Below are 19,108 nucleotides of genomic sequence, written 5' to 3' on the forward strand. Positions count from 1 at the left end.
ATGATTGTAGAGAGAAAAATTATGTTTCAATAGAAACATAATACATACTTGTGGATATTAGATTCTAGTTCTGTTAATTGTCTTTCAGGTTTTTTCTTTCTACCTATAAACTGGACTGGATAATGAATTCTTCTTGTTTCTTCGAATATCTGGCTGGAACTCTCCAAACTAATGTTTCCAATTTCTCTCCACCCTACTGACTTGGAATCATTGAGAACTAAAATTGGCTGTTTAGCTTGCATGGCTTCTTTACCCAGAGCCATACAAGCTAAAGTGGGACAACTTTATATCAACTTCAGAGAAGTCACCTCACTCATGTGTGGACAGTCTTTGTGTCTATTGTTATGTGGGACACTCAAAAAACCACCAGAGACATTCAAACTGCAAGACAGGAAGATCTATCAGATTGCCACTGTCTCCCCTCACATCCTCTGAAGACGCTTCGAGCTCACCATCTGGACGTCTCCTTGACCAACTGCTTTCAGAACTCAGTAACTGGGATTATAATCTGCTCCAATCAACTCCAACTTTTGTGTGTTTTGTTTGTTTGTTTGTTTCCATAGAAATGCCTCTTATTAAATACCTGATCCAAATACCTGCACCACATGGGCCTCACTTGGGGAACCCACCTGCCACACTGCTTTCTGAAATAAGACACAGCCCTTTAACTGAGCTGAACTATTCTCAGGACTCAGAGACTGGTTCAATGAGATATGGAGCAATCTACCAACTCAGGACAGGTTCAAACCTATTTACACCAGATGGCCCAAGTTGTTTAAATATTCCACGATCTTACTAAATCTTTGAACAGATTCCCAGGGTCCCTGAAATCACTGACCTATTTTCATGGCTGGGCCTTTCGAGTTTAGGACAATGCGTGCCTACAGGATTTCAGACTGCTGCCTGTATAATTGTTATGTTTTTTGCTACTATAATCCTATTTACATGTGCAATTTCTGTTTACAGCATGCCCTATACCTGACTTTTAGCATATCAGCTATCTAGGCCATCAGTGTCCTCATCACTGACTATGATGCCTTGGCATCACAGGGTGGATTGTAATATAAGCCCTGACAGTTGGCTTTTATTTTGTGATGCAAATGCCTAACTTAAGCTTCCATTGCCAAGGCATCCACTTCAAAGAGGGCTGTCTTGAATAAACACATGCACTCTCCCTCCCCACCCCTACCCCCCTTGAGGCTCCTTTGCTTTAGAGGTCCTGGTTGATTTAGATAACTGGCCGGCCACTTGTTTTTTCTTTCTTCTTCCAGCTTTGAATTCCAGCTCTTATGTTTTAAAGGTGCCAATAAAGAGTGAGCCCGTGAAGCCCTCGGGTTCCACCCTCAACCCCAATAAAGGCAGAACCCCAGGCCCATGCTCTCTCTCTCTCTACCTGCAGCCCCACTGTGTGTCCTGGGGTGTGCCTGATATGCTCCAGGGCTTGTAAGTAATACACTTGTTAAAGTTTCCAGGTGATTATTGCTGACGGCGTCTTGCAACCATAATAAGAACCACAAGGGTCTGGCCAGTGGTAACGTTGGTTGGGAAAAGGGAGATGTCTGTGGGAAGCACACCAGGGCCCAGGTAAGTGGCTCCAGGCATTTCCAGCCAATAACATTACCACTGATAGGCTGAGACCTGCACAAAACACTCTTACTTTGCTTTCTAGTTGTTACTACACCTTTCTACTCCCTTAACTTGTCAGTACAGTGCTGAGGTTAAGTACTTAAAAATTACTAATTGGCTTGTCCTGCTCTTTATTCCTGAAAATCTGTTGGGGTCCTGCCCAGTCCAGATGATACGGGTGAGTGTATGTTTGCTGGGAGACACTGCAGGGAGGGGAATTGAAAACCTTGAAGTAAGAATGAGGTTCTCTGGCATCCATAATCTGACAATATAGTGTGATTCTGTAACCAACCTAAAAGTTGGCGAAAATCTCAGGTAGGCCCGAGGATCTGATTTGGTTCCTAAATCTCCGGTCACTATGGCCTTATCCTATCATGGTTCCATAAAAGCCCCTTACTGGCATGACAGATTTATAGAGCTGCTTGGTGTAGAACCTATAATCATCTTTGGCCAATCCCTTTCCAGGTTGGTCCAGGACAAGGCTGGCCTCTGGGAGATATTGGATGGGAAGAGTTCTTTCTAGACTATTCTTTTATGGCATGTGGCATTTTTTCAGGTCCTACATCAAAATGGTTAAATTTCTATCAGTTATGTAATACACAACAAACACTGGTAAGAAGTCAGTACAGGATGCTTGTAAGCCTGTCCCAAGGCTTTTTTTAATACTAGCATCTTCTAGAAGTCATTTCATTGTTACGATCTGGGTAATGATGGCAGTTTTCTGACAAAAAAGAGTCATGATTTGGATACATGGCACCTCTGTAAAAATCTCCTAATAGGTTAAAAAAAATTGATGATGATGGTGATGATGATGATGTGTAAGGAAATGAAAGAAATGGGAAAGGTCATTATGTAAATTTATGCAGTGAAATGTTCTCTAGTTCTTGGAATTGCTGAGATGAACCCTGCCTTGGACATCCTGCAGTTCTAGAAAGGTATGGCGAGCACCACGGGGCAGCCCAAGGTCAACCCATAAATGCAAACAGGAGCTAAGGTGGTACTGCTTGATGAGAACCAAGTAAGTCTTCTAGAACAAGGCAAATGGGCAAGGAAGGACAGGAATAGCTGAAAGGCATGAAGCTTTGGGAAAACGGACCCACTTCTACAGAAAGACAACCAGTGATGACAAAATAAACCATTCTGGAGGGTCAGATAGAAATGCTTTTAGAATTAATGCTAACTGAAATTTTCTCACAGAAAGTTCCAAGACAGTGGTTCTCAAAGTTGAACCAACACCAGAATCACAAAGAGGGCTGCTAAAACATAAATCGATAAGGCCCTACCCCAGAATTTCTGAGGCATTAAGCTTAAGAAAACTTATATTTGGAGCAAGTTTGCAGGTGATGCTGATGCCGCCGTCTGGGGACCACACTTTGAGAAGGCACTGTTCTAAGGTACACTACATGAAGTTGCTGGCCTGTGAATTTTAGGATCCCAGGAATATGACTTAAAGAAGTGGCTGAGAAACAAAAGTCCTCATCACCTCATTTCTCCTCCCAAAGTAAACAAATCAACAAAATGAACCAAAATATGATACTAAAAAATTTCAATAACAAATAATACTATACCGAAACTCTTCTGTTAGAGATATTTAAAGGTGAATCATCTGTGAGCGATGGCGAACCCATAACGTGTTTCCCTAGAGACGAGTCCTTGACAACAGTATGTCTCCTGTCAAATTATTTAACAGAAGCCTAAGCCTAGGCATCAGCATGGTATCATTCCTGCATTCTCACCTATAGCGTTATCATGATGCAACTTGCCAAAGTCCATGTCTTAAGCACAAAAACATACACAAGCTGCTGAAGATTCTGCTGAGATGAGGTGAAAGTAGAGTAATTCTGTAAATGTTTCCCTTCCCTCCAACCTTTCATATCCCAGGAGGCCTCTCCTGGGGCCTGGGGTATGGGGAGTCGGACTAGACCCACTGTCAGAGCTCCAGCTTATAAAGTCCACACCAGATAAAAGGCCCTCTGTACAAACTACAGACACGTCAGCTGGGTAAGGAGGTAAACAGAGCAGCCTATGGCAAACTCCAGTGGATGGTCTCTGCATCTGTGCTAAAAATAAGAGAAGTCTTTAGGAATCAGAGAGGAAAACATTTTTATAAAGAGATTTTATTACATAATCTCTGTATACAATAGACATAGGAAAAGGGTTTATAATGAAAATTCCATGTCATTTTTCAAAAGTTTTGAATTGCTTGGAGAAAAATTCTTACAAAGCTATCTAAGGCAAAAGTAGTATTTGACCTTCAGAACAAATGCTAATCCCTTTCATCATATTCCATATTTAAAGCAAGGCATTTTCAATTCAATTAACATGGAGAGGCTTTCAAATCGCTATGTCATTTACATTAAGAGTTTAAATTCATCTATAAAGTGAAAAGTTTAAACACATAGAAATGTTCTCTAATACAATACGTACTGTTGCTTTCTTCAGATCCATTCCACATGAGTGTATGGACGTACTTTTTTACACACCAGCAAAGAAACCTGCGTCTCCTAACGGCACAGTGAGGGCTGGAGTGCAGAGAGGGAAAGTCCCATGCGTTTCCCATGTTAAATGGCATAACTCCCACAGATCACATACACCTCGCCATATTGACTCAGTTCATTGCACTCCATATCCTGCAAAAATAAATCTAGTGCTCGACAGCTGACATTATTGCTCACTTACGTTTTAGTAATATATTTCTTTAACATAAGACAGAAATATACTGAAATTCGATACCACTTAAACTCAAAAGCAATCTGAAATTCAACCACAGGATGCATACACCCACTTGCTTTCTGCCATGGATGTTGCATTTTTCTTAAAGTTGATGTTGGAAAATGTGGTAGAAGAAAAACTGGCTTTCCTTGAACGCAGACTAAGCATTAGAAGAGGAGCTTTTTGAGGGGAATGTTAAGCCCCACAATAAAACTGGAGGAACAGTGAGAATCCAGAGTCTCTGGGGAGAGGGAGAAGCCCCCGTTTATCTTCCTTGTCTACCCCAACACTGTAGCTCGTGTCCAGCAGACCCCGCAGCAGGCCACCGCCTAGAGCAGGAGCCACGTGAGCCCCCGAAGGATGGACCGCACACTGGGACAGGAATGTCCTGGGAGACCCACTTCTTTAGGGGTCCTTGGGTCGCTGGGAAATGTTGGGACTCCTTTGGTGAGGTCGGGAAAGACTTCTAGGATAGTCTGGACACCGAGGCTGCAAGGGTCTTAAATTCAACGTCTCACTTCTAGAGGGGAGTGAAACTTGCGAATTCCAGAGTGACCCCAGGGCCTGAGGTGACACATCTGGGACCCGAGGGAAGAAGAGCATAGTGCATCTGGAATCTCAAAAGTTGTGGCCCACATGACAATGAAGAGCCTCACCAGGAGGTGTTTTGAGAGACACAGAAGGATGTGGACGTGACCACGTTGACATCGATTGATCACAACTTTTCATTTTAGTTTCTCATTATTTCTTTAAGATTGTCAGGTGTTCCTCTTCCTTATTTTCGTCTTGGTGCTTATAAGGAAAGATGTCAGTATTCATAAGCTATCAAAGATTTACAAAAGAATTATTTTTTAAAAATTACACTTCAGGATTAGCATTCAAGGCTACAAACACAACATATATCAGTCATAAACCATACTTTCACCACTGCTCAGAGCTGTAGAAACCTTACGGTGCACAATCCCACCGTATGGATGGTGGGACATCCTTCCCACCAGACTAAATGTGGTACGGCAACTGAGCGGAGCTTCTTAGAGTAAAACCAGCCATACTGCTACAGAGAAAAATTTCTGGCTCTTGGCCCAACTGTTTCCATACCAATCAGCTAAGTCACCCTCCTCTCTGCTTCTTTCCATTTCAAATGCCTGGGCTTCGGCCTTTGAGGCAATTAGAACCAGATCAGTTTAATTTTACAACACTGATCTTCATTGTATAGCAATATAGTAATTTTCCCCTGAGAGTGTCAATTATTTTGCAAATATTCTAAGTCGTGTTTATACATAAAGAATAGGCATGGAGAGGCTAGACAGCTTGTCCCTCGTCACACAGGAGATTAGTGTCAAGGGTGGGATGTGAGCTCCTGGCTGTTTCTATTTTAAGCCCCAATGTCCTTCCAGAGGTCACCTTGCCCCGTGCACAGGTCCCCTGCCCTCCCCTCTGGGCTCTGTTCCTTACTTGCTCTTCAGAGCACTGGACATCTAGTATCCAGGCTTCCTCCTCAACCTTCTCTGCTCTCTCTTACTTCTGCTGCCTTGATGAAGTGTGCTGTCCCCAGTATTTTACTTTACACAGGGAATTCACCAAAATGCCCTTCCAGCCACAGCTGGTATGAGGTGTGGAGGGACAGACTTACAGAAGGCAATGGCAGGTGCTCTTCTTTGTGAATTTTGGACAGAACAGGGATCAACATTTTACGGTTATCTTACATTCCAATGTTTTCAACGAAAAATAAAAATAAAATAAAGGCCTAACCATGAGGTAATGTTTGCTTCTCTGCCACAACACTCAGTGTGCCCCCTCAGATCTGGCAACAATTTAACATAAGGAAAGACTTTAGACCTTCACACCCTTTTCGGGAGAATAAAGGACCTCAGCCCAAACTTTCCACAAAGCTGAGAAGTCTCACAAGACATCGCTCCACCCTTATCTTAGGTGGATCTGCACAAATGCCTCCAGGCCGTGTGTCTCGCAGGTCTCAACACCCTGCCCCACCAAGCCCTGGTCTCCGCACTGCAGAGGAGATCTTGATTTTCATGTCTGAAGACCAAGCACCTTCTGCCTATTAAGCAAGGAGAAAAAAAAAATCGAAAGAAGCTATGTAGGCGAAGAAAGTAATGCCAAATGCTATGTAAGTGGCTCGTGAAGAAGTTTCACAAAGCTACCTCTGAGGTTCACTAAAGTTACAAACAGTTCCCGATCTAGTCAATAGCAAAATGCATTGATGGCCAGGGCCTCTGTTTAAGCAAAGGAAGAAAAATATCAATAGCATAAAATTGCTCTTCTATTTTTGAAAAAATATATCTGAGATAGACGCTCTCGAATTAGTTTTAATAAGCTGTGCATTAAGTACACTTGTTTCCATCAACTCCTCTACAGCTCTGTCTTGTCGCCCTGGGCCGGGCTGCCCCCTGCGCTGTCCCCACTGGCGTCGCTGATCTCTGCAGGTGTGAAAGACAAGGACGCAGAGTTTATGCAGTATCTTTTGCCAGTTGGACGAGGTCCGTCGTCAAAAATGTGCCCGAGGTGAGCACCGCACTGCAAGAGAAGGGCAAAATGTTAAGTCAACAGCATCTACAAAGCCGGCTTTGAGGGGAACAGCAGTTTAAATGGATGACCGGCCTATAGAGAAATGATGGAAGCCATCATGGATGATTTCTAATCTGCCTGTCAATAGCTGCAAAGATGGTTTCTGGCAGGTTTTGCACCACGTGCTGAGAATAAAAAGCACTAGAATTGTGCATATCAGAAATCATTTAGGAGCCACTGTATCTTCTGATCTGTGAAGCCACTCAGCCAGCTGAAAAATGACTGCAGTAGTTTTATGAATTGAGTTGATCTGGACCTCTGGCACTGCTTTTGGCTTTGGATGGGTGGCTTTCAGATATGCAGAAGTCCACTGTAAAAGATACTGTTTAACTGGCCATGACGGAGGTGACGTTTGTTTTCATGGGCAGTAAAACTTAACATCAGACGAGCATTGGATGTTCCTGGAACCCAGCAAAGCAATAGCAAGACTCAACAGATTTATGTCACGGTCACCAAGACTGCAGTGGGGCAAAATGGAAATGTCACTAGTCCACACAATCGGTTTTTCTGGCCTCCAACAGGTGGAGTGCCATGCGGTCTGCCTTACCTGCACAAACTGGGTCATGTGGAGGAGGAATAAGCTGTCGAGCTCATTCCATGCTACTGACTATCCAAAAAGCTGGGGAAGGAGGAGAGGCAGAGAGTCCAGACAGAGGCAGAAGGAGGGATGGTTGGTTATGACGGTGTTAAGAGAAATCCAGCCCAGAGAAAGTGTCTCCAAAAAGCCTGGCTCACTGAACAGAGCCCGCACTAACTAGTCTGCTGCTGGATTCAGCTCCAGGAGATAAGAGCACAGGCCACACTTACCTGTCCCCCACCCTCCTCAGCAGGAACAGGGCTGAAGGGTATGGGGACGTTAGTGCTCCACATTCAAACAGGCTGCAAAAACACATCGTTCGTCGCGTAACAAAGAAACCAAAGCCTGGGGCAAATGACCCCCGTTCATTCATTTCACAAATATTTATGGAGCGTCTGCTACATGCCAGGCACTGTCCCAGACTCTGGAGGTACAGGCAGTAGCCTCATGGAGCTTACATTCCAGTGGGGGAGATGGAAAATACAAAGGAAATTAGGGACCGTAAAGCACAGTAGGTGGAAGTAAATACTAAGGAGCAAAACAAAAACGAAGATGAAAACCAGAAAGTGACACAGGTTGGGGGCTGACATTTTAGGTAAGGTGGCCAGGGGTGGTTTTTCCGGGCTGGCTTTGGGATAAGAACCTGGAGGAAGTGAAGGAGAGGATATCCAGGGGAGAGCATCTCAAGCAGATGGAGGAGTCAAGACTTAGGCAAGAACGTGAGAGAAGAGACATACAGATGGTTCATTAATTCTTCTCACTGAGCTTGTTTGGTGTATAAAACACTTATACATTGCAAGGAAGGAAAATAGGAGACGATGAGAGAGAAGTGAGGGATGGTGCTCATTACAGTGGAAAGAACCAGAATCTCAGTTTCCCCATAGAAAGTACTAAATTCAATTTTCGAGGGTTCTCTAGTTATTAATGAATAGCACAAATAGCAACTTCAACTAGAGGGCACTTCCATGGGAAAAGTGCATTCTTATTTTACTGCCAACATACTGTGTCAGCTTATTAAAGAACTAAAAATGAACCCTGAACTGATTTGATCTGTTGCCTGGAAAATATGAAACAGGCCTAAAAAACAAATCTTGCCTTATTTTACCACATTTTATGCAGGTTTAGGTAATATCAAGGCTGACAGCTCAGATTGCTTTCCCTTTCTATAAACAATGGAGACCAAATTTTCAGGCATCAGCAGCTAAGATGCACCAGTAAAAATACACATGCTTACCCAGTGGACACAGGAAAGCACCTACTTCTGCCTGCCAAAAGAGTCAGCGTGCAGGCCAACAGGAACTCTCGGTGACCAGCACGCATGCACATTATTGATCTCATGTGCAGCTCCGGCTCTTCAATCACCTGGCATCTGAGAGGCGGCGTTTTCACATAAAAGCCTCAGATAGTACTTTTGGTTTTTCTTTTTTTTTTAATGAGAGAATACAGCTATCTGGGCAAAAATAAATGATATTGCCTTTATTCATCATCTTGAGCACATTTAGAAAACAGTTCTCTTTACCTTACTACAAAGATAAAGCATAGCAATGGTATACTTGAAGCCATTTTGTGGTGTGTATTTCCCAAATCATTCATTTCCCAAATCATTAAAAAAAAAAAATCCAGATTAGAGTAATTTAATCTGTTGGACTGAGTGGGTTATCGGCCTGCAGTTTCATTTGGATCAATGAAACAAATCATTTCAATAAGAAAAACACAGATTCTAGACCCAGGCAACAGAAAAAGGGAGCGGGATGAGGAAGAAGAATTATAGTGGGGAAAAGGCAACGAAGATCATTGGTAGATAAGTATCTGGGTTGGTGATGGGGTAGGGAAACCCTCAGAAATGGTAATGGTCCCCTAAAAACAATAGTGATAGCTTCATCATGCTTGCACAAGGTGTTCTGGAAGATTCACTCCAGGCTCACATAACTGAGGGAGGAGCAAGGTGTTCATTTAGATCTGTGCCACCACATACATGCCCATCCGGTTGCCTGCAAAGTTGTGAGGCCGTTTGTCTGAAGGAAGCCTAACCACACAGTACCATTTCTGCTTCCTCCCAGGAGCACCTAGCCTCCCATAAAAGACCAGTACCTGGTTTCTTTTAAAAGTGCACAATCCCTGAAGGCTCCTCCCTGAGGGGAACACCCATGGAGCCCATTCTTTCCAGCTTCTAACCCTGGTGGAAGGCTACGGTGATGAACGAAAGTTGTCACAGATGCACTGTTTCTTTAGCCACCTGCGAGCTCCGCGTCCCGGCCCCAGCCAGCTGGCAGTGTGCTGGGATCCCTCAGCACACCTGGTTGTAACTGAAACAAACTGGCTGCCCAATGAAGAAATCTCTGAAACCTGCTCTTAATGATTTATTTCAGGGTACGATCTTTGGTGTGCATTTTGAAAGTTGTTTTAAAATGGTTATGTATTTCTTTCTTTTACAGGTAAAATACAAACTATGACTGAATCTTCCAGCTCTTATTCTGAGGAAGCATGAGATAAGCATTGTTCAAAAGAAATAATTTAAATTCCCACGGGAATCCTTTATCACCTAAGCCTCTCACTCAGAAAAACTGGCAACTAAAGAACCTGTAGAGAACCAAGGGAAAGGACCCCCCTCAAAAGAAAGAAAAGTGATTGAGCATCAAATTTAACATAATTCCTTAAAATCTGACTGCAATTCTCAATTGTGTGCATGAGAAATACAAATAGTGCACTCAACACAGTTACATATTTCTGCACTGATATATTTCCAACTGTCCTGGAAGGTTTTCTCCCAGCTAGCTATTCCTAGGATGTTTGGGGTTTTATCATTATCATTTTCTCTTAAGTGTTTGATCTACAAGATGAAGCAGTTTCAAAGCAGGGCTTTTACACTTGGGCACATGGGGCAGGATGAGAAGGAGAAAAGAGTTTTAAGAAGGAAAGCAATTTACTTTGCCAGTAGTATCCTGTTTTCTCCCATCATTATCAAAGACACTTGTGTGTAAGTAGGGCTCTTTTCCTCTGTGCTTGTGATATTAATCTTTTGCCAAGGAAATGATTGTGAAGTCACCAGTTTAGCATTATGATTTTACTGAAAGATCAAGAAAAAGAGGGGCTGTGAGTCTGAAATCCTATTGTAACACATGGGTGTCTTTAATCATCAGCAATATATGAGTTGTCACCTGCAAAAGATTAATAAGGTTTGGGGTTTTACCAAAAACCGCTTAACTCTTTTTTTTAATTTTATTTATTTATTATTTATTTGGGGCTGCATTGGGTCTTTGTTGCTGTGCGTGGCTTTCTCTAGTTGTGGTGAGCAGGGGCTACTCTTCGCTGCAGTGAGCAGGCTTCTTATTCAGTGGCTTCTCTTGTTGTGGAGCATGGGCTCTAGGCGTGCAAGCTTCGGTAGTCGTGGCACACGGGCTCAGTAGTTGTGGCACACGGGCTCTCGTGGGCTCTAGAGTGCAGGCTCAGTAGTTGTGGCGCACGGGCTTAGTTGCTCCGCGGCATGTAGGATCTTCCTGGACCAGGGCTCAAACCAGTGTCCGCTGCACTGGCAGGCGAATTCTTAACCACTCCGCCACCAGGGAAGCCCAAAAACTGCTTAACTCTTGAAAAATACTTTGTATTGGTGGATATTTACCTTTCTGTTGATTTGGCTAACTTAGAACAAATTAATAAGGATCTAAAACAAACTTAAGGGACTCTACCATAGATTCAAGCAGTAATAGCTGCAGTCATAAATAGAGTCCAACTTGGGTAAACTCAGGGTTCTTCCTCAAAGATTATTACAAAAAGTTAAGTGATTTATTGGTCTCCCATTTGCTGCAGATGTAGAGTTTTGATCTAAAGAAGGAAGAATTCCCCAAGTATTTCCAGGAGAGACTTACTTCACTGAACTACAGCTTCAACCATGCAAATCTTACCTCTTTGCACTGAATTTAAATTCCTGACAGTGTTGCCTAACAGGCTGGGGTTGGAGGATTAGGAAGAAGCTGTCAAGCAATTACTCATAGTAGTCAGTGAAAGTGGAATAGAAGCAATATATTTTATCGCTAACTAAAAATGTGAATTAAACGAAATTAAGAAAAATTCTTTATAACTGAAAATTGTGAGGAAATTGCTACAGCCAGGGGGAAGATACATACGCCCACCAAAGTGGAGAGCCACTGCAACGAGAAGCCCGCGCACCACAACGAAGAGTAGCCCTCATTCCCGCAACTAGAGAAAGCCCATGTGCAGCAACGAAGACCCAACGCAGCCAAAGATAAATTTAAAAAATTAAAAAAAAAAAAAGAAGTCACTGGACACATGGAAAAACTACAGTGTAGTATAATGAGGTGGTAGGTACAGCTCCCAATGTGTTTAGAATTCTTACCCAAATATGAGGCCTAATTCACTTCATGGTGTGATCCATATCACAATGAAGAAGAAGGGGCAGGGGAGGAGGAGAAGGGAGGATGGGGGAGGGGAGAAGGAGAAGGAGAGGAATCCTAAGTATTAAGGCAAGAATTAGAGACCCATACACCAAAAAAAAAAAATATCGCCATATTGCCAGGCAAGCAGGTTGAGTCTACTGGTTCCATCCACAGAAGCTCAGTTTATTTGTGTAAGTTGGCAGTAAAAGGGTCTACGTGTTTAGATGCTCCATCTTTACCATAAGAAAGAAGCATTCCACATACCATGTCCAACTGAGAATGGCTCTAAGATACTGAAAACATCTAATAGATTCTTTATAACACAAACCCCTTTCATGCAATGCAGTCCAGAAAAAGGACAAACCATATGAATTCAAAATACAACAAGAATTTTAGAAAGAGGAGAAGCAAACCAGACAATTTTGCCATACCATGTCACCATCCAAAAGTTTAAAAGAAAAAAAAAAAAAGATGGGAGAAGTTGCATGTAGGAGAAGAGACTTCCTAAACTGAAAGAATAGAAGGTAAAAGAAGATAAACTGATAATGAAAAATAGTGTTAAGGGTGAGAAACTAGGAAATAAGATACAAGTGGTTACTCTAGTATGGAAACCATTAAATCAGTTTTTTTCCCTCGAGTCAAGATAAAAAGGATGAATGAGAAAATGGACAAGAGAAAACTAAAGAAAAATATAATACAGCAGGAAAATAAATGTCTGTGTCAAACACAAATTAGAAGACAAAGAAACTGAAAGGAAAGACACCCAGAACACTTTAGCTTAGTGAGCTCTTAGTGCACTGTGGGGCAGACATGTCCACTCTGTCCACACAGGAAAGAGTCCAGCAAACATATTCTTTGGGGCTGGAACCCAATTATTTTCTACATGGTACTTACTTCTCAAAGCATGCCTGTTTATACATGTGTTCATGGAACAAATTTCCCTCTCTCTTCTCTTTAAATTTAAGAAAGAAGTGGAACAAATATCCCTCCCTCTTCTCTTTAAATTTAAGAGTTTTATTTAAGAAAGGGTCACTTTCTAATGTAAGAAATAAAAGTGGTGGAAAAAGAAGCTGAAATGGAGTAGGTCAGTCAGTGTTAGTTCTTCACGCAACTGTTAGGAAAGGACCAAAGAATAGTAACAGTCACCTAGGCCTTTAACCAAAGGGCTGAGAGCTATGCTTGGGTTAGCTTGGTATCTGTTATGAGTGTTGCCTAATTTGGGCACAGTCTGTGGGTTTCATTCCTCTGGTCACTGTAGTCTCTGTGACCACTGAAGTCCTCTGGTCTTCCTAATGGTCTTGTCTTGACTCCCACTGGTGTTACCTCAGTGGCTGGCACAGAGAAAGGAGGAAGTATATTCTAACTGTGAATTATAAGAATTAGTCGTAAAGACATCAGAGTAGGGCCTGAATGAAAGGTATTATCTTATGCCCCACCTTTTCTGTCCCTTTTTTATCTGATTTTCATAGAACTCAATGTTTGAAAGTGGGTTCTGAGTGAAGAGGAAAGTAGCAGTCATATAACAGCCTTTAAGGCAGGTTAAACAAAGAAAGAAAAAAACAACCATTAGCCTTAAGAGAGGTTTACTAAGTACTATGTACCTAAGTTACAAATTACTGTGTACCATCCAACCTCACTTTTTTGTCAAGTATTTTAGATTCCTGGGTAGATATTCACAATTTGCTTCTGTGGCAGTTATAACAAAAATCAATAAAAATTCAGTTGAATCCAAAACTGAATTGAATTTAACTGCTGAGGGATCAGAGGATTTGGGTTTTTTTGTTTTTTTTCTTATTTCAATATGACTCTTTGTGGTACATGTATCTATCTATCTACCTATCTACCTACCTACCTACCTACCTCCCCTCTATCTACTTATTTATCCAACTGAGCACCGTAAAGAGCTCTGGAGCTAACTGCCCAAATTCAAGTCTCAGTTCAATCTATGAATATCTACACAAGTGTAATTGCACTCCTTGTGCCTCCGTTTTCTCAAGTGTAAAATGAGAGAGAATAACATTATCTAGTCATAAGGTTATTGTGAACATTTACCAGGGGAGTTGTTAAGAATGTTGACGTTCAGGCCTCACCCAAACCAATTAAATTAGAATCTCTGGGGGTGAGACCCAGGATCAAAAAGTACCACCATCTTGCTCAGACTCAGATCTGAGAAACAAGAGTGAACTGAAAATGTGACTTGGATAAAATATAAAGCCTGCTTTTCAAGGGAGAGAGTGGTCCTCATACTTAGAAGACAGTTAACTTGCCAGCCTTATTTTGAAAAAATAAAACAGGAATTCATCAGGTGGTTAGGTTCAAACCAATCTCCTTCCCTACTTGGTAGTAAATATGCTACCTACTCCCTAAAACTCATGTGCCTGATGAAGGGGGTTAACGGTCAGGTGGAAGAAGGCTGAGGGAGGCCCACGTGGCAATCCCTTTGCTATCACAGCTGCCTGATTGTGCCCCCTCTACCTCTGATATGTACTGTACAAGAGACAGCCCCCAACAAAACACTCTGTAGTATCAATGAGTTCCAGTGCCACAATACTCAGACTTTATATTTCACTTATTTAAAGCAAATTAGGGCAGGACTACCTACTCTAGAATAAAATGTGCAGTTGCCCTAGTTCTAGAGAACTAGAAGAGACTATCTAATGTGCAGTTGCTCTAGAACTAGAAGGTTCTGGCTATGTCTCTGGGCTTAAGCACAAAACCCCCAAAAGTTCAAATTTCTTGATTGGGATGACAGATTAACTATACTTTTGCCTTCTGCTCAACACACGTTCATTTTCCCCCTTAGATCCAGCACTAGTTCAGTCAGAGCAGGGTGGAAGGAACTAACTAGAACATCCTTGGAAATGAGGATAGGCCTATTCCTAGGAGAAGTAGAGAAGGAATTACCTTATCACACATTCCCTCTCTGCTCCCATACAGCCCACCACTGAACTTCCTCTTCCTTCTGCCGCTCTCCAACCTCCCTCCTCACATCCACCCAAGGAGAGCTGTTTCTGGGGTCTTTGTTGACCATGTTGGGATCATTACCATTAGAGGTATTATAACTGAACAATGAGTGCACAGAACTGCAGGGAGAGGGGGATTATGTGAACAGATTATGTGAGGCCATGTGATGAAATCTTCACATGCCCTAAGAATGACCCATTCCCCACTGTATTAAGTCAATTGAAGATGATTTTTCCTCCCAATGATTTTGTTTAATAGTGTTGAAGCCAATGACTGACATTTAAGTGGACTTGCTAAACTCCTCAAGACTGAGATGTCATTAGGACTTGATAGAGACTTCATTGTGTTTGTCCCTTTTGTGATGGGTCACTTGGCCTTAGGTGCTATATTTCGTACAACCAGGAGTCTTGAAAGTACTTGCAATGCAGAGTGAGCATCATTTTGGATTTTCAGGTGAGATTAACTGACCTGAGAGCAGCTGGTTTCCACCCTGTGCATCCCATAGGAAAAGTCATCTGTGAATGTGACCGCATCAGAACTGATCACATCGTGGAATGAAGGCCAACCTGGGACAGAGCAAGCACAAGAACCAAAACAGAGGAGAGAGAGACACATCCTTGGGTTAGAATGCAATTTTAAAAGAAATACTAAGCATAGAATGGAAATCTTTAGTATATGAATCATGCTTAACTTTTTCAACCTGAAAAAAAAAAGGTCGAAGACTCAAGGTTAATATATTTTGCAAGAATGCAACTATTTTTTTTAAGAATAACCTTTTCCTCACATTCAGATTACAGTTGTATTGGGATTTTATGTTTCATGAGACTCTCTTAGACCTTCCAGTAGTTTCTTTAGCACATCCCTGAACTTATGAAGCTCTCTATCACCATTTCCTCTTCTCTCTCTTATCTTCAGAGTCACTGGGCACGGTCCTGAAGCACTGTGAGTTTTACAGTGTGATGTTTTCCAAAACACAATCCAACTGGTCTGGCTGTTAATTTTTCAACTATTCCATGCTTCTTTAGGAACCAGGTTTTTTTAGTACTCAGTTTGGATGGTTAAAATATTTTTTTTAAATTGTTTTTTCCATCTTAATCTAATTTCTCAGGATAGGGGTTATCTGGAAAGCATAGGTTCTATCTATTGATGGGCAAGAGGCTTGCTTACTTCATAGGAGAGTCACAGAGCAGTGTTCCTCAGGCATCTCTGGGTAGCGCCTTCTCTCAAATAGCATCTTGTTCCAATTTTCATTTAGTCTAGTGATTTTTTAAATATGCACATGGCTTTAAGAAACCCAGTGGTAAGCAGACCATAAGACTGTACACATGTTTATGGGTATACAGTCAGGTTTTATGTTCAGTACTTATGGGCATGTTTTTACATGTTTCCAGAAAATATGTCTGGAGTTACTGAGTTGAAGCCTGTATCCTCAAAATGATGAAAGAGGTGCAATGTTGCTGAATTGCTTGTGCAACTTTTTTCCTTTTTCAGAAGCCAAATTTTTCCTATAGAAAGGAGGAAGCCCTTTAAAAACTGAGTGCCTTGTGTTAATACACCTTTTGAAAGAAAACAGAATGCAAATTTCCACAATATGATTTCCAGTTTCAAACAAAACAAATTAGCTCAGGCCAAGTTTTTACACTAAACTCCCCCAAGCTCCCCTTCCCCCCCTTATGCAACAACATAGCTTTGGTAGTGCTAGATTTAACATCCAGAGTTTAAACACTTTCCAATTCTTTGATTTGACTTCGAGATTGCTACAGATCACCAGGAAAACCTTAACTCTGTCTATATAAGATAATATTCCACAAAACTTAATTATGCTAAGAAACATCAGTATCCTTAAGAAAACTTGTTTCTCCCCATTTTCTAAATTCCAAAGAGAATCTGAATATAGTCTGGCTTATAGTATTTGGTTTTTAATGATTACTTGATACATTTAGGTGCTCTTCTTTGTTCAATGACAGAAGTACCCATTGATAAAGAGAAATTTAGTGGTGATGCTTCAAGACATTGAAAAATAATTTATCTATGAAAAGAAAGAGAACATTCTGTTTCTGTTTTTGTTTTTTAAAGCTCCCATGTCTTAACTCATTTGATTACAGTTTATAGCAACTAATATTATGACGGGACATATTTGATTCAGTAGTAAACAGGTAAAGAGTTAGGAGTTTTTGTTTTTATTTTAAGTTTACCCTAAAGCTACCTCCCTCCCTCCACCACATCCACATTTTCCTATTTCTAGAATTTAAAATAGGTACGGAGAAATATATATGTATTTCCCATGCTACCTCTGCATCTTAGGTATACTTATCTTGTTCTATTCATCACACTAGATTTGTGATTTGTTTTCATGCTTTCTCCCTGCTTAGCTGGTGAGCATTTCGAAAGCGCTGACCTGAGTATACTCACAGCCTACCATGGTGTACAGCACAAAGGCACAGCTGAAATGTTTATTAAACGGATTTTCCACTAACTTTAAATAAGAAAGTGGGATGAATAATTACAGTACACCACAGAGTCCCATAGAAGAAGGAAAGAATATAATCATACTCCTTCTTTACAAGACCAGATTAAGGAATATCAATGCTACTTTCTCACTGGACTTTCCGTTTTGGCTCATTTACTATAATTAAGCCTCTCTATGTAGGTGAAATAACCTTATTATTTATTTGAGGTAGTAAAAACACATTGACGATCATCTATGATCATCATCATCACTCACTTTACCGGGTTTTTGGGGGAGAGGGATGGAGGAGCAGAAGGACAAGTTACTTGCCAATGTTACTCAGGCAGGAAGTGGCAGAGCCAAAAATAGAATCTGAGTGTTCTGATTTAGTCTAGGGCTCTCTTCTTATGTTCCACTTTTTTCCTCAGTGAAAGGCTGAGAGGTCAGTCATTTGAACACTCTGGCAGGAAGGAAGCTGAGGGTTTTAAGAAATATGTTTACGGCCAGTCTGGATTAGTTGATAGATAACACTGTTGCACTTAAGAGCTTCTAGGTGGAAACGGATAATGAATGTACCCGACAATACCTATTCTCTCACTTTCTAAAGACCAAACTGTTCAAAGGAAAGTCCAAGAGTAATGATATAAATCATGTAATGTAGCTTGGGATATAGATAAGTCTTTTATTCATTTATCTAAAACAGCCAGGAAGACTTAGAAGCACACCCTTAGGCAATAATATTGAGAAAACTGTCAATTCTATTTGGGGTTTCTTAATTCTAATTCTTTCCTAATAATTGTGAATCACTGCCTACTAAAGATTTTGGGGAGGGAAAGGAACTGCTTTCAAATGAGCTATGAAACCATACAGCTATACATTTTGCATCCATGAATTAAATATTTATAAAATTTTCCAGGAGACCACATTCAAGAGTTGAGCAGGGTGATGTGGGATGACATGGAGTAAAGGTTCTCAGAAGATTTCAATGTTTCTGAGAAAACTGTTTTGACACTTGAATAGTTTGTTGTTTACCATGGTGCTATTTAAACACTAGAAGAGGGCTTGCTTGGTGGCGCAGTGGTTGAGAGTCCGCCTGCCGATGCTGGGGACACGGGTTCGTGCCCCGGTCCGGGAAGATCCCACATGTTGTGGAGCGGCTGGGCCCGTAAGCCATGGCCGCTGAGCCTGCGCGTCCGGAGCCTGTGCTCCGCAACGGGAGAGGCCACAACAGTGAGAGGCCCGCGTATCGCAAAAAAAAAAAAAAAAAAAAAAAACCCTGGAAGAGACACCAAACATCCCAAAATTCATAGTGTCCCTTTGCACTGTAGAAGGAATACAGTTTTCAAGATGCAATATTGGATATGTCACCCACATCTTAATTGGTGGGAGATTGACAAGGAGAGCCATGTTGAAGTCTATAACCTCCTGTATGGAACACATTTCAAAAGAGAATCACGGTCAACTTCATCAATAAGGTTAACAAAGGAGAATGTTGAGTTCTTTTGCTATATCTCTCAGAAAAAGAGAAGCTCTATAGAAAGAGAATCCAACGGAAAGGTAAGTCCTATTGACAAACTAAGAAGGACCTTTACCCAAGAATAAATTGTCTTATGACAGAGAAGCCACAGTGATGACAGCACTTTGAGAGCGGAATTCCCTCATCATGTGAAAGTATTTAAAGGAGGAACTCTTCACTGCTGTAAAAATCCTCAAAGGAAACCCTGCCCCCACTCCTAATAATAAGGAAAGTGCTTCAAAGGGTGATAGGCAAAGACTTGAAGCAATCTGGGTCTTGTTGAG

At 41.5% G+C, this 19,108-nt stretch overlaps 1 protein-coding gene across 1 annotated transcript in view; it reads right to left on the reverse strand.

Moving 5' to 3' along the window:
* Window positions 1-6,647: 6,647 nt before the first annotated feature.
* Window positions 6,648-19,108, reverse strand: part of MSRB3 (methionine sulfoxide reductase B3) — a 155,472-nt gene continuing 143,011 nt past the window's right edge. The window contains exons 6-7 of the mRNA XM_024737239.1: window positions 15,328-15,425; window positions 6,648-6,873 (exon numbers count right to left, since the gene is read on the reverse strand). Coding sequence (XP_024593007.1) covers window positions 6,709-6,873; window positions 15,328-15,425 — 263 coding nt within the window. The 3' untranslated portion in view covers window positions 6,648-6,708. The remainder of the gene's footprint in view (window positions 6,874-15,327; window positions 15,426-19,108) is intronic.

This window comes from Neophocaena asiaeorientalis, unplaced genomic scaffold (genome assembly GCF_003031525.2).
Source record: "Neophocaena asiaeorientalis asiaeorientalis breed wild unplaced genomic scaffold, Neophocaena_asiaeorientalis_V1.1 scaffold134, whole genome shotgun sequence".
NCBI classification, from domain to species: Eukaryota; Metazoa; Chordata; class Mammalia; order Artiodactyla; family Phocoenidae; genus Neophocaena; species Neophocaena asiaeorientalis.